This window comes from Theropithecus gelada, chromosome 3, assembly GCF_003255815.1.
Source record: "Theropithecus gelada isolate Dixy chromosome 3, Tgel_1.0, whole genome shotgun sequence".
NCBI classification, from domain to species: Eukaryota; Metazoa; Chordata; class Mammalia; order Primates; family Cercopithecidae; genus Theropithecus; species Theropithecus gelada.
In genome coordinates this window covers 12,951,234-12,966,513 of record NC_037670.1, presented here as the reverse complement: position 1 = coordinate 12,966,513, position 15,280 = coordinate 12,951,234, and the positions used below count along the sequence as shown (strand labels likewise).

The 15,280-nt window shown below is 46.6% G+C and overlaps 1 protein-coding gene across 4 annotated transcripts in view; it reads left to right on the top strand.

Moving 5' to 3' along the window:
* The window catches only part of STAG3 (stromal antigen 3), a 39,743-nt gene that overhangs the window by 12,401 nt on the left and 12,062 nt on the right, over nucleotides 1–15,280 (top strand). For all 4 annotated transcript variants that reach the window (XM_025378800.1, XM_025378801.1, XM_025378799.1 and 1 more), the window contains 18 exons: nucleotides 4–208; nucleotides 624–775; nucleotides 7,740–7,813; nucleotides 9,988–10,111; nucleotides 10,605–10,703; nucleotides 10,914–10,993; nucleotides 11,303–11,410; nucleotides 11,675–11,789; nucleotides 12,097–12,202; nucleotides 12,376–12,479; nucleotides 13,064–13,156; nucleotides 13,281–13,370; nucleotides 13,599–13,799; nucleotides 13,920–13,990; nucleotides 14,094–14,181; nucleotides 14,615–14,695; nucleotides 14,778–14,870; nucleotides 15,009–15,177. In XM_025378800.1, coding sequence (XP_025234585.1) covers nucleotides 4–208; nucleotides 624–775; nucleotides 7,740–7,813; nucleotides 9,988–10,111; nucleotides 10,605–10,703; nucleotides 10,914–10,993; nucleotides 11,303–11,410; nucleotides 11,675–11,789; nucleotides 12,097–12,202; nucleotides 12,376–12,479; nucleotides 13,064–13,156; nucleotides 13,281–13,370; nucleotides 13,599–13,799; nucleotides 13,920–13,990; nucleotides 14,094–14,181; nucleotides 14,615–14,695; nucleotides 14,778–14,870; nucleotides 15,009–15,177 — 2,053 coding nt within the window. The remainder of the gene's footprint in view (nucleotides 1–3; nucleotides 209–623; nucleotides 776–7,739; nucleotides 7,814–9,987; nucleotides 10,112–10,604; nucleotides 10,704–10,913; nucleotides 10,994–11,302; nucleotides 11,411–11,674; nucleotides 11,790–12,096; nucleotides 12,203–12,375; nucleotides 12,480–13,063; nucleotides 13,157–13,280; nucleotides 13,371–13,598; nucleotides 13,800–13,919; nucleotides 13,991–14,093; nucleotides 14,182–14,614; nucleotides 14,696–14,777; nucleotides 14,871–15,008; nucleotides 15,178–15,280) is intronic.

Here is a 15,280-nt window from a genome sequence, read left to right as displayed (position 1 = left end):
TAGGACTCAGGGGACTATCCTCTGACAGCTCCAGGTCCATCCTGGAAGAAGTTCCAGGGCAGCTTCTGTGAGTTTGTGAGGACACTGGTCTGTCAGTGCCAGTACAGCCTCCTCTATGATGGCTTCCCTATGGACAACCTCATCTCCCTGCTCACTGGCCTCTCAGACTCACAAGTCCGCGCCTTCCGTCACACTAGCACCCTGGCTGGTGAGCATTCATTTTTACTCTGGACATTCTCCCGGGGATTTATAGGACTTTCCTCTGTTCTCCGATTCAGGGTCTTATTTCCTACCTGCATCTTGGCTTTTCACTTCAAGGCCATGCCTCTTTTATCCTAAACTTCAATCCAGTTTCTCACTAGTGGAGTTTTGAGAAGGGGTAGATCACAGGAACAATTTCCAGGCTTAACATTTTTGTCAGAGCTCACCACTAGGGGTATGCTAATGGTTAGAAGAAGACCACAAGAGTTAGAGGGAAACAGTCTGCTCCAGGACAGGCAGTCTTAGGATTTTAGGGTCACCCTGCTCTGGCTTCTCATTTTCATTCTGTTTTTTCCTTCGACTCATCCTCTCTCCTCTGACCTAAATAATGATTTCTTTTATCTCTTTTTCCTTACTCAAAGCCATGAAACTGATGACCTCCCTGGTAAGAGTTGCCCTCCAACTGAGTCTGCACCAAGATAACAATCAACGTCAGTATGAGGCTGAAAGAAACAAGGGGCCAGGGCAGAGGGCACCTGAGCGGCTGGAGAGCCTGTTGGAGAAACGCAAAGAGGTGAGGAGTGTTCCCTGCTTCTTCTTTCCCTTTTTCCCAACTCACATCCACTTCTGCCACAGACAGGCCCTGGGCAGTCTTTCAAGATCATGAATAACAGAATCTGGCAATAGTTTCATAGACCCATCCTGTAAGGGGTCATTGCATGCTCATCTTGTTTCTGGGTTGTGGGCTCAATAAATAATGTGTAATTTAGAGTTCTCTCTAATTCCACTTTTGCTCAGTTTTTCTTTGTCAGCACTCATTGTCAGAAGTGTTTAAGTGCTGTACCTGCCTGTCATGCAAGGAATTTTTGACCTACTTGTCAAGTGTGCATGCAGTGTGCAAGTGATCGCAGGAGTACTAAAAGCCAACCATTGACAAGGGAGGCCAAATTTTCAAGGAATGGAAAGAGCACAGGCCTTCCAGTGAACTCCTGGCTTTAAGTTCTGTTCCACTTAGTCACTAGCTCCATAGCCTTATGTAACCTCTCTTCACTTTTCTTTTCATTAAAAAAAAAGGGGGATAATCTCACCTTTTTGTGAAGAATAAATGAGATGATGAGTAAATTGCCTCAGCTGGCACATAGTAGATACTTGTTTTGTTTCCTTTTAAACTTAAGGATGACTACTGGAGGGCATAAGCCATAGCAAAATCTTTTACGCTGATGAAATCTTTAATCAGCTGGGTCTATCATAAGAGTAACACTACTGATGTTTTCACCTCACTCTCTGTTAGTGTCTTAAGACACCTCCTGTGAGGCTGGCAGGACTCACCATGTCTGACCATATCATTTGGTTGTTTCTCCAGCCCTCACAAAAGATGTCTTCCATTCTAAATCACTAGAGAAGGAAACTTTCTGCTTCCCTCATTCTCTTTTGTTATTTTTCATTGTCAAGTTGATCTTAAAAGCTTATGTGTATTAATCTGTCCTGGATTTCAGATTATGTACACTAGTACAAATCTTCCTTTTTTTTCTTTTTTTTCTTTTTTTGGCTTCTCCGGGGTCTAGCTTAATCAATTGTCATTATAATTCCCCCATTTTATCCTTAATTTCTTTCTCCCCACTCTTTTCTTCTCTCCACTTATAAATGTATATAGGCTCTTGAATCTTTATTTCATTCTTCTCCTCTGTGAGTTACTCTTTTTTCCATCCTTCTTTTTAGGATAGTATTTCCTTACTTCTTTTTTTTGAGACGGAGTCTCGCTCTGTCCCCCAGGCTGGAGTGCAGTGGCACGATCTCGGCTCACTGCAAGCTCCGCCTCCCGGGTTTACCCCATTCTCCTGCCTCAGCCTCCCGAGTAGCTGGGACTACAGGTGCCCCCCACCATGTCCGGCTAATTTTTTGTATTTTTAGTAGAGACGGGGTTTCACCGTGGTCTCGATCTCCTGACCTTGTGATCCGCCCGCCTCGGCCTCCCAAAGTGCTGGGATTACAGGTGTGAGCCACCGCGCCCGGCAAATGTTTTTTTTTTTTTTTTTTTTTTGAGACGGAGTCTCGCTCTGTCGCCCAGGCTGGAGTGCAGTGGCCGGATCTCAGCTCACTGCAAGCTCCGCCTCCCAGGTCTACGCCATTCTCCTGCCTCAGCCTCCCGAGTAGTTGGGACTACAGGCGCCCGCCACCTCGCCTGGCTAGTTTTTTGTATATTTTTGGTAGAGACGGGGTTTCACTGTGTTAGCCAGGCTGGTCTTGATCTCCTGACCTCGTGATCCATCCACCTCGGCCTCGTCTAGGCCTCCCAAAGTGCTGGGATTACAGGCGTGAGCCACCGCGCCCGGCCATTTCCTTACGTCTTTTTTTTTTTTTTTTTTTTTGAGACGGAGTCTCGCTGTGCTCCCAGGCTGGAGCGCAGTGGCGTGATCTCGGCTCATTGCAAGCTCCGCCTCCCGGGTTCACGCCATTCTCCCGCCTCAGCCTCCCAAGTAGCTGAGACTACAGGCGCCCGCCACCACGCCCGGCTAGTTTTTTGTATTTTTAGTAGAGACGGGGTTTCACCATGTTAGCCAGGATAGTCTTGATCACCTGACCTCGTGATCCATCCACCTCGGCCTCCCAAAGTGCTGGGATTACAGGCTTGAGCCACCGCGCCCGGCCTCCTTACTTCTTTAATGTCCAACTAACTGAATCCTTTTTGCTACCTAGCTTATTTCCCTATTTTTCTTTGAAACTGTTCTTTCCAAACCAATGATTTCCTAATTCCTAAAGCCGGTAACCTTTTCTCAGTCTCCCTTTCCCAAATATTTTACATATTCGCCTCACCTATTTTTGCTAATTTACTGTAAAATATGGACATACAGGTACTTCAGCCCTAATGACTTAAGTATGTCCTGTCGAAAATGATATGTTGTTCTTACATAATTGAAGAGGTGGGGTCTGTTGTCTTAAAGAATGTTCCCTTTCTCCTTATAATTCTGTTTCTTTGGTATCTGTTGTTCATGTGATCCAGGATTTTTCAACAATGGCATTATGGATGTTGAGGGGCTGTCCTGCCATGGTAGGATGTTTAGCAGCATCTCTGGCCTTTTATCTACTAGATAGATACCAGTAGTACCCTGCCCGCCGCCCACCAAGTTGTGGCAGCTAAAAAAATCTTTAGACACTGCTAAATCTCCCTTGGAGAACAAAATTAGCCCCAGTTGAGAACCACTGATCTAATCCCTTTTTTCTCATTTTTGCTAGTTCCACTTCTATTAAACGAACTGCACTTAACTAAAAATTTGTTTTCCAAATTGTTAGAAACATATGGGCATCATACCTCGAAGATCTTGCAGGTTCAATTCTAGACCATCACAATAAAGTGAATGTTGAAGTACAATGAGTCACACAATCAAAAAATCGAAATTTTTATTTCTCAGTGCATATGAAAGTTATGTTTACACTGTAGTCTGTTAAGTGTGCAAGACTACTGTCTAAAAAGCAATGTATGTACCTTAATTTAAAAATATTTTATTGCTAAAAAGTGCTAATGGCAATCTGAACCTTTAGCGAGTTACATCTTTTTGTTGGTGGAAGGTCTTGCTTCCATGTTGATGGCTGCTGACTGATCAGGGTAGTGGTTGCTGAAGATTAGGGTGGCTGTGGCAATTTCTTAAAATAAGACAACAGTGAAGTTTGCTGCATCTATTGACTCTTCCGTTTACAAAAGATTTCTCTGTAACATGAAATGCTGTTTGATGACGTTTTACCCACAATAGAAATTCTTTCAAAACAAGAGTCAGTTCTCTCAAGCCCTCATGCTACTTAATCAGCTAAGTTTAGGTAATAGTCTGAATCATTTGTTGTCATTTCAACAATATTCACAACCTCTTCACCAGGAATAGATTCCATTTCAGGAAACCGCTTTCCTTGTTCATTCATAAGAAGTAATTCCTTATTTGTTCAAGGTCATGAAATTGTAGCAATTCAGCCACATTTTCAGTCTCTACTTCTAGTTGTCTTGCTTTTTCCACCGTATCTGTAGTTACTTCCTCTACTAAAGTCTTAAACCTCTCAAAGTCATCCATGAGGGTTAGAATCAACTTAACTCTTGTTAATGTTGATATTTTGACCTCCTCCCATGAACCACAGATGTTCTTAATGGCATTTAAAATGGTGAATCCCAGCCAGGCACAGTGGCTCACACCTGTAATCCCAGCACTCTGGGAGGCCAAGGCAGGTGGATCATATGAGGTCAGGAGTTTGAGACCAGCCTGGCCAACATGGAAAAACCCATCTCTACTAAAAATACCAAAATTAGCCAGGTGTGGTTGTGTGTGCTTGTAATCCCAGCTACTTGCGAGGCTGAGGCAGAAGAATTGCTTCAACCCAGGAAGCAGAGGTTGCAGTGTGCCAAGATCACACCACTGCACTCTAGCCTGCACTATGGAGCAAGACTCCGTCTCAAAAAAATAAAAATAAAAATAAATAAATAAATTAATTAATTAAAGTAAAGTAAGATGGTGAATCCTTCCCAGACAGGGGGTTGGGTTGTTCTGGTTTTTGTTTTTTGTTTTGAAGACAGGGTCTTGCTCTTTTGTCTAGACCAGAATGCACTGGTGCAGTCACAGGTTACTGCAGCCTCAACCTGCTGTGCTCAAGTGATGTTCCTGCCTTATCCTTCCAAGTATCTGGAACTACAGATTGCATACTACACCTGGCTAGTTTTTGTTTTGTTTCTGTAGAGACAGGTTCTCACTATGTTGCCCAGGCTAGTCTTGAACTCCTGGGCTTAATCAGTCCTCCCACCTCAGCCTCCCAAAAAGTTGGGATTGTAGGCATGAGCCACTATGCCTAACCCCAGGAAGTTTTAAATGGACTTTGCCCAAATCATCAGAGGAATCACTGTGGCAGCTATAGCCTTATGAAATGTATTTCTGAAATAATAAGACTTGAAAGTTGAAATTACTCCTTGGTTCCATGGGCTGCAAAATGGATGTTCTGTTAGTAGGCATGAAAAAAGCAACATGGGGCCGGGCGCGGTGGCTCAAGCCTGTAATCCCAGCACTTTGGGAGGCTGAGGCGGGTGGATCACGAGGTCAGGGGATCGAGACCATCCTGGCTAACATGGTGAAACCCCGTCTTTACTAAAAAAATACAAAAAACTAGCCGGGCGAGGTGGCGGGCGCCTGTAGTCCCAGCTACTCGGAGGCTGAGGCGGGAGAATGGCGTGAACCCGGGAGGTGGAGCTTGCAGTGAGCCGAGATCGCGCCACTGCACTCCAGCCTGGGCGACAGAGCGCGAGACTCCGTCTCAAAAAAAAAAAAAAAAAAGAAAAAAGCAACATGGATCTCCTTGTACATGTTCACCAGAGCTCTTGGGTGACCAGGTACATTGTAATTGAACAGTAATATTTTGAAAGGAATCTTTTTTTCTGAGCTGTAGTTCTCACCCATGTGCTTAAAATATTCAGGAAACCATGCTGTAAACAGATGTGATATCAGTTAGGCTTTGTTGTTTCATTTATAGACATAGGGAGAGTAGATTTAGCATAATTCTTAAGGGCTATAGGATTTTTAAAATGGTAAATGAGTGTTGGCTTCAGCTTAAAGTCACCAACTGCATTAGCCCCTAACAAAGAGTCAGGCTGTCCTTTGAAGCTTTGAAGCCAGGCATTGACTTCTCCTCAATAGCTGTGAAAGTCCTAGATGGCATTTTCCAATATAAGGCAGTTTAGTCCACATTGAAAATCCATTGTTTAGTGTAACCACCTTCATCAATAATCTTAGCTAGATTTTCTTGATAACTTGTTGCTTCTCTATCAGTATTTGCTGCTTCACCTTGTACTTTTATGTTATGGAGAGGGCTTCTTTCCTTAAACTTCATGAACTAACTTCTAGCTTCAAACTTTACTTTTGTGGCTTCCTTAGTTTGCTCAGCCTTCATAGAATGGAATACAGCTAGGATATTAATCTGGATTGGGCTTTGGCTGAAGGGAATGTTGTAGCTGGTTTGATCTTCTGTTCCGACTACTAAAACTGTCTCTGTATCAGCAATAAGACTGTTTGACTTTCTCACCCTTTGTTCCCTGGAGTAGCGTTTTTAATTTCTTTCAAGAATTTTTCTTTTGCGTTCACAACTTGACTGTTTGGTACAAGAAGCCTAGCTATCAATTGGCCTGTCTTGGCTTTCAACTAAGCTTCATCATTTCTTTTTTTTTTTTTTTTTTCTTTTTGAGACAGAGTCTCTCTTTGTTGCCCAGGCTGGAGTGCAGTGGCTTGATCTCGGCTCACCGCAACCTCCGCCTCCCAGGTTCAAGCGATTCTCCTGCCTCAGCCTCCTAAATAGCTGGGATTATAGGCACCCGCCACCGTGCCTGGATAATTTTCTATTCTTAGTAGAGACAGGGTTTTGCCATGTTGGTCAGGCTGGTCTTGAACTGACCTCAAGTGATTTGCCCACCTCAGCCACCTCACCATCCCACCCAAAGTGCTGGGATTATAGGTGTGAGCCACCGCTCCTGGCCTCTAAGCTTAATCATTTCTAGCTTTTGATTTAAAGTGAGAAACATGTGACTCTTCCTTTCTTTTGGACACTTAAGAGGGTTATTAATTGACCTAATTACAATATTTTTGTGTCTCAAGGAATGAATAGGGAGACCTGAGGAGAGAGAGACAGGGAAACTCTTGTTGGTAGAGTATTCAGAACACAGACAACATTTGTTAAGTTTGCCATCTTATATGGGCACAGTTCGTGGTACCCCAAAACAGTTACAGTAGTAACCTCAGGCTGGGTGCGATGGCCCATGCCTATAATCCCAGTACTTTGGGAGGCTGAGGTGGAAGGATTTCTTGAGCCCAGGAGTTCAAGACCAGCCTGGGCAAACATAGGGAGACCCTGTCTCTACCAAAAAAATTTTTTTGAACTAGCTGGGTGTGGTGGCATGCATCTGAACTCCCAGCTACTCGGGAGGCCGAGGCAGGAGGATCTCTTGAGTCCAGGAGGTGGAGGCTGCCATGAGCCATGGTCACACCACTGTACTTCAGCCTGGGTGCCAGAGTGAGACTCTGTCTCATAAAAAAAAAAAAAAAGTAACATTAAAGGTTACTGATCACAGATAACCATAACAGGTACCATCATGAAAAAGTTTAAAATACTGTGAGAATTACCAAAAAGTGCCACAGGGACACAAAGTGAGGATATGCTATTAGACAAATGGCGCTGATAGGTATACCCAATGCAGGGTTGTCACACACCTTTAGTAAACAATGTTTGCAAAGCGCAATAAAGTGAGATATGCCTGTATAATACCAGCTAGGGCTTCTGAATAGTCAGAATAGCCACATGCAGAGGGGATATTATTTTTACTACACACAAACCTCTGAGGCATTAGTTGACTATACAGCTTCTTCCAGAATTAGAAGGTTTAAAAGAGAGCATAGGATTACGGGGGTTCACACTATCCTATGATACACAGGAAGTAGGTGGAAGTTGTACTTTTTTTGTAACTTCAGGGCCTTATGCTTGTTAGGGTATAAGAGATTAATTCGTTTCTCCCTGTCCTCCAGCTCCAAGAGCATCAAGAGGAGATTGAGGGGATGATGAATGCCCTCTTCAGGGGTGTCTTTGTTCATCGGTACAGGTGAGCTAATGGGATTCTCTTATTGAAGCAGCTGGCCTTTGGTTATGGAATCTGAGGAAGTGAACAAGGTTTTCCCCCTCCAACCCTTAGTTATTTGGTTAGTCCCAGAATTAATGTGGCTGGAGCAGAAACTCTTAACAAATGTTTCAAATTGGTGAGGTTTAGTTTATCACCCCTACAAAGGATCTTGTAAGTGCTTCTGGGAGAAAATAAGAAAGTAAAGCATTGCTGAGTATAAAACTGTATAAAATAAGAAAGTAAAGCATTGCTGAGTATAAAACTGCTCCAGTTTTGCCCCAGATCTGCCCCAACTCCTCATCTTTCTGGGGTTGGAGACTTGAGAATAAGAGCAGAGAACAGAAAGGCGGGACTTTTCTGAGGGATGCGTGCAGCCTGGTGAGCCTTCTCCTGGCCCAGCCTGCTGTCTCACTGTGCGAAGGGCAGGGGAGTTTTATATTCTTTAAAGACCTGATCAAGTTAAGTTAAAGAGTATCTGTAGGCTGGGCGCGGTGGCTCATGCCTGTAATCCCAGCACTTTGGGAGGCCAAGGCAGGCAGATCACCTGAGGTCAGGAGTTCACAACCAGCCTGACCAACATGGAGAAACCCCATCTCTACTGAAAATACAAAATTAGCCAGATGTGATGGCGCATCCCTGTAATTCCAGCTATTTGGGAGACTGAGGCAGGAGAATCGCTTGAATCTGGGAGGTGGAGGTTGTGGTGAGCCGAGATCATGCCATTGTACTCTAGCCTGGGCAACAAGAGTGAAACTCCGTCTGTCTGTCTGTCTGTCTGTCTGTCTCTCTCTCTCTCTCTCTCTCTCTCTCTCCCCACCTCCCCACCTATATATATGGTATCTGTAGATGTTTGTCACTCTTACCTAGGTTTCACTTCTGCCTTTCCAGACCCTTTCAGCTGATTTAACCTTTTCTTAATGTGGAATTAAAACACACTCAGGGCCGGGCATGGTGGCTCACGCCTGTCATCCCAGCACTTTGGGAGGCCGAGGCAGGCAGATCACAAGGTCAGGAGATGGAGACCATGGTGAAACCCAGTCTCTACTAAAAATACAAAAAATTAGCCGGGCCTGGTGGCGGGCATCTGTAGTCCCAGCTACTCAGGAGTCTGAGGCAGGAGAATGGTATGAACCTGGGAGACGGAGCTTGCAGTGAGCCGAGATGGCGCCACTGCACTCCATCCTGGGCAACAGAGCGAGACTCCGTCTCAGAAAGAAAAAAAAAAACTCCCACACTTCGGCCAACAGCTGAATGAACCTTTTTTTTTCTGGGACAGAGTCTCACTCTGTCACACAGGCTGGAGTGCAGTGGTGCGATCTCGGCTCACCACAACCTCCACCCCCTGGGTTCAGGTGATTCTCCTGCCTCAGCCTCCCAAGTAGCTGGGACTACAGGTGCCCCCAACCATGCTTGGCTAATTTTTGGCCACCATGCCCCGCCTGAATGAACTTTCAAAATTGGTTTTTAAGAGAGGTATGGAGGCCGGGTGCAGTGGCTCACACCTTTAACCCCAGCATTTTGGGAGGCCAAGATGGGCAGATCATTTGAGGTCAGGAGTTTGAGACCAGCCTGGCCAACATAGTGAAACCCCATCTCTACTAAAAATACAAAAAGGTAGCTGGGCGTGGTGGTGCACCTGTAATCCCAGCTACTAGGGAGGCGGAGGCAGGAGAATCACTTGAACCAGAGAGGTAGTGGTTGCAGTGAGCCGAGATTGTGCCTGGGCAACAGGTAGAGTGGAGAATTAGGCTTTACAAGGCTGGTGTTTAACTGTTTTATGGTTTGGTAACAGAAAATATTTACTAACTGGTTACGGCACATTTTTGTAGTCCTAGCCACTTGAGAGGCCAAAGTGGGAAGATAACTTGAACCCAGGGGTTCCAGGCCAGCTTGGGCAACATAGCAAGAGACCCCATCCCTTAAAAAAAAAAAGAAAAAATATTTACATGTATTTTGCTATATATATATATAGAGAGAGAGAGAGCCAGAGAGAGAGAGAGAGAGAGTATTTACAGCAGGAGGAAGAAATGAAAGGCCTGGGGTGGATGGTATTTCAAGAAAATAAATTCTTCCATGAGAGGGAGTTATCTGGTAGGATGGAAAGTGAGTTTGAAGAGAGGGTGACTGTAAGAGTCAACTTATCTGTCTGTGCCTAGGGATGTCCTTCCTGAGATCCGTGCTATCTGCATCGAGGAAATTGGATGTTGGATGCAAAGCTACAGCACTTCTTTCCTCACCGACAGCTATTTAAAATATATTGGTTGGACTCTGCATGATAAGGTGGGATTCGAGTCAGTTTCCTTTTCCGTTTCCCTCATCTTTTTCTTGTCCTAGGACACCTCACCTTTTCCTGGGCCTGCCACTGAGATATTTTACCTAGTGAGCAATGATTAACCTATCAAGGCACTGAACCTTGAAACTCTCCTAGCACTGGGGAGGGTAGGATAAGGTAGAGAGAGACATATCGAGGAGATAAAATGACTCAAAACATGAGGTATGGGGAGAGAGACTTTCCCATGGAAGAGAGTTATTGATGGATGGTAATACAAGTGCTAAGGGGCAGCCAAAGTATCCTTCTCATGAGTACTGCTGTGATCCTTTTGTTTTTTAAGTAAGAAGACACTGTTAATTGTTTCTGACATCTCAGAGTCCTCAGTATAGGAGACACCCAAGCTAGAATGAGGGATCGGAGAGGGGAGTCTGGAGGCTCAGTAGGGGTAAGTAGAGTATGGTTAGTCTTGTTTCCATTCTCCTGGTTTTCCCTCCTCATCAGCACCGAGAAGTCCGCCTGAAGTGCCTGAAGGCCCTGAAAGGGCTGTATGGCAACAGGGACCTGACCGCACGTCTGGAGCTCTTCACCAGCCGCTTCAAGGTGAAATGTGTGGCGCTCCTTGGCTTGGCTCTTTGTTGTGATTCCCATTTCCCCACCTTGTATCTTTCTACTCCTCATGCTCTAAGATGTCTTGGCTATCCCAGCATCTTCCTCTGTGTAGGCACTCTCTTTAGGAATTTCTGATTCTAAGAGAGCAGAATGTTTGGAATTTGTATAATGAGATATTGAGTGACTTTCTCCTTTCTGCAGGACCGGATGGTTTCCATGGTCATGGACAAAGAGTACGATGTGGCAGTAGAGGCCGTCAGATTACTGATACTTATCCTTAAGTGAGTCCTGGGAAGAGGGGAGGCCAGTGTCTCAGACTTTTGCCCCTTCCAGGGTCCTCTCCCTCCACCTGTCATAGCTGACTCTTCCATCTGTGCAGGTTGACTGAGGTCATTCCTGAGTTGCAATATCTCGAGTGGGAAATATTTCTGTCTTCTCTAACTCCCCCTACTCCTTTGTCTTCCACTCTCCATTTAGAAGTTCTTTGTGAGTTATGTCCTCGTTGCTTTTGCCTCTTTTTGTTTCTAGCCTTGGTTGTGCCAGAAGACAATGTCCCTATTCACACACTCTTTCTGCTTTTCTGTGGGCAGGAACATGGAAGGGGTGCTGACGGACGCAGACTGCGAGAGCATCTACCCCATTGTGTATGCCTCTAATCGAGGCCTGGCCTCTGCTGCAGGCGAATTTCTGTACTGGAAGTGAGTAGGGCCCCTTTTATGTTTCCTTAACACCACCCTCTCGGTTTCTCTCCCCCATCTGCTGCTGCCCTACCTAAGGCCTCCGCATCTCCATGGAAGTCTCTCTGGTGTCTCCTTTCCTCTCTCTGCTCCTTGGGGCTTTCCTTAGCTCTGCACCTCCTTTTCCTTTATCATCTCCTTGAGCCATCTCCTCCCTCTGTGGTCATCGTTACACCTCCTTGTTTCCTCCTGTGCTGAGCCCTTTCCTTGTGTCCTTTCCACCAGACTCTTCTACCCTGAGTGTGAGATAAGAACGATGGGTGGAAGAGAGCGACGCCAGAGCCCAGGCGCCCAGAGGACTTTCTTCCAGCTTCTGCTGTCCTTCTTTGTGGAGAGTGAGGTGACATACACAGAGATGAAGTCTGGCTGTTGTGCATAGGACCGACAAGTGGACTGGGCTTGGTGGCTCATGCCTGTTAGCCCAGCACTTTGAGAGGCTAAGGTGGCAGAATCCTTTAAGCCCAGGAGTTTGAGACCAGCCTGGGCAACATAGTGAGACCCTGTCTCTACTGGGGAAAAAAAAAAAAAGACAAATGGAGAAGGATGGGGGTGGACACTGTAGGAAGGAGAGCGATATTTAATCAGTGACCACTTCCTAGGATATTTTAATATGCCATCACTAACTCCCCATGCACCTCCTTCCTCAGCTCCACGACCACGCTGCTTACTTAGTAGACAGCCTGTGGGACTGTGCAGGGGCTCAGCTGAAGGACTGGGAGAGTCTGACAAGCCTGCTGCTGGAGAAGGACCAGAGTGCGTGCCACATGGAGCCAGGGACAGGGACCTTCCACTTCCTAGGGTGAAACCAGGAGAGATTGCTTGCCTGACTTGTACAAGGCAGCAATGGTGGCATGGGGTAGGGGGAACTTGGAGTTAGAAGGTGGCTAATCTTTGATTCTGTGTTTTTGATCCTCTTGGCACTCCAGACCTGGGTGATGTGCAGGAGAGCACACTGATAGAAATCCTTGTATCCAGTGCCCGGCAAGCTTCAGAGGGGCACCCACCTGTGGGCCGGGTCACTGGGAGGAAGGTATGGCATGAGGGTGGAGTGGGTAGGTCAGTAATACTCAATCCTGACAGGCATTGTGCATCCTTACCCTTCAGGCCGGGGTTAGGGTGCTCCTTCTACCCTTTAAAGAATTTCATTTCCAGAAAAAAGGGCTGGGTGCGGTGGCTCATGCCTATAATCCCAGCACTTTGGGAGGCTGAGGAAGGCGGATCATGAGGTCAGGAGATCAAGACCATCCTGGCTAACATGGTGAAACCCCGTCTCTACTAAAAATAAAACAAAAAAATTAGCCGGGCATGGTAGTGGGCACCTGTAGTCCCAGCTACTTAGGAGGCTGAGGCAGGAGAATGGCATGAACCTGTGAGGCGGAGATTGCAGTGAGCTGAGATCGTACCACTGCACTCCAGCCTGGGCAACGGAGCGAGACTGTCTCAAAAAAAAAAAAAAAAAAAGGAATTTCATTTCCAGAGAGAAGAAATCTCGTGGGACCTGCCGAGTTTTCTTTTCCTTCCAGGCAGATAAGGTCACGGGGAGGAGGACTGCACACACCCCCTGCACTAGTGTTTCTCTACACCTCCCCCACCCCCAAGTGACTCTCATTCCAGGGCTTAACCTCTAAGGAGCGCAAGACCCAAGCTGATGACAGGGTGAAGTTGACTGAGCACCTCATCCCCCTGCTGCCCCAGCTCCTGGCCAAGGTACCACTGCCCCTCCACTCAGCATCACACCATGAGAAGTGAAAGGAAATGGCCTCTGTGGGGGTGGGAGTAGGAATTAGCAATGTGTCAACTCGTAAGGAGGCCTCCCTGTCAATCATCACAGTTCTCAGCTGATGCAGAGAAGGTCACTCCCCTGCTCCGGCTTCTCAGCTCCTTTGACCTCCACATCTACTGCACTGGGCGCTTGGAGAAGGTAAGGAGATAGATTTCCTATACCTTGCTTCTTGCCTGCTGGGGCCAAAGGGTTCTATTGCCAGTATCTTTTTTTTTTCCAAGAACCTGGGTTCCAGAAAAATCAGCAAGCCTTTTCTTAGGCATCTTTTCCTTGAAGTTTAATGTTTTTAACCCTGTTCTACTTCCCTCCAGAAGAGTGCCCTCCTCCCACCCCCACAGCACACCATCTTCTGCCTTTTCTTCTCAGCACCTGGAGCTGTTCCTGCAGCAACTCCAGGAGGTGGTGGTGAAGCATGCAGAGCCAGCGGTACTCGAGGCTGGGGCCCATGCCCTCTACCTGCTCTGTAATCCGGAATTCACTTTCTTCAGCCGGGCCGACTTTGCCCGCAGCCAACTAGTGGATCTGCTGACTGACCGCTTCCAGCAGGAGCTTGAAGAGCTGCTGCAGGTAGAAGCTGGGACTGGACAATGGGACACCCCAAACAAGGGTGGGAGGGGCTGCAAGACAGGGGACGTGGACTGATGAGTTCTGGGGGAAATGCTATTGTGGATCTTCTTTCCTCCTCAGTCGTCCTTCCTAGATGAGGATGAGGTATATAATCTGGCAGCCACTCTGAAACGCCTCTCTGCCTTCTACAAGTGAGTGGCTTTCCTCCTCTTTCCCATCCCGTTTTTACTGGTGTCTGTGGAGTTGGTTCCCTCTGTTCTTTTCCAGTATAACGTTCCCCTTTCTTTCACAAAGCGCTCATGACCTGACTCGCTGGGAGCTCTATGAGCCATGTTGTCAACTCCTGCAGAAGGCTGTGGACACAGGAGAGGTTCCTCACCAGGTGAGTGGACAGGCTAGAGATGGGTTGGGGGCTGGGGGGCTAGATTTTAAGGACCTATGTTCTAGGTGGCCACCAGGTACATCAAGTCTCAAGGTGTAGAGTAGACATAGCGAGGAAGATCAGGTCGGGGGGGTCACCTCTTACATTCCTCTCTTAGGAGGTAGACTCTACTTCCAGTGTCATCTTGGATTTCCTGGAAGCCAAGGATAATATTGAGGGATTCTAGGAGACGTAGAGTAAATTAGGGAGCGGTGACATTTCTACTTCGTATAGAAGCCTCTGAAGAGTGTCCATAATATCATTCATTTTCCACTGGAAAAGGAATTGACTCTCCTCTTACTCATTTTCTCTCCTCTTCATTGGTGTGTGTCTGCCTATCTGTCTCTCCCTCTCCTGACCCAAACCTCTTTTTTCAAACACTTTGTTGTTACAGGTTATCCTGCCAGCCTTGACTCTTGTCTATTTTTCCATTCTCTGGACACTAACCCACATTTCTAAATCAGATGCTTCCCAGGTGAGTGTGGGTCTTAGATGGGGGAGTGGGAACAGAGGAGTCTGTGTCTTCATTCTTCCCTTTCAAGCCACTGTGTCCACAGAAGCAGCTGTCGAGTTTGAGGGACAGAATGGTGGCCTTCTGTGAACTCTGCCAGAGTTGTCTCTCAGATGTGGATACTGAGATCCAGGAGCAGGTGAGCACTGACTCAAGTGGGAGCAACAAGGCGAGTATCCCTGCCCGCATCCCCCATTCCAAGGAGAAATTGACAAGTGTCATTTCTACCTTGGGAAACATTCTGTCCTTTTAAACATCCTTTCTTTTCCCCCTACAGGCTTTTGTCTTATTAAGTGATCTACTTCTCATCTTTAGCCCTCAGATGATTGTCGGGGGCCGTGATTTCCTTAGGCCACTTGTCTTTTTTCCTGAAGCTACTCTCCAGTCTGAGCTAGCCAGCTTCCTCATGGACCACGTCTTCATCCAGCTGGGAGACCTGGGCAGTGGTGCAGTGACTCTATACCTGGGGCTCAGTAAGGGCTGGGGCTTGGTTGGGGCTCAGGAATATAGGGCAGGAAGCCTAAGTCTGTGATTCCCTTCTGCCTTCCA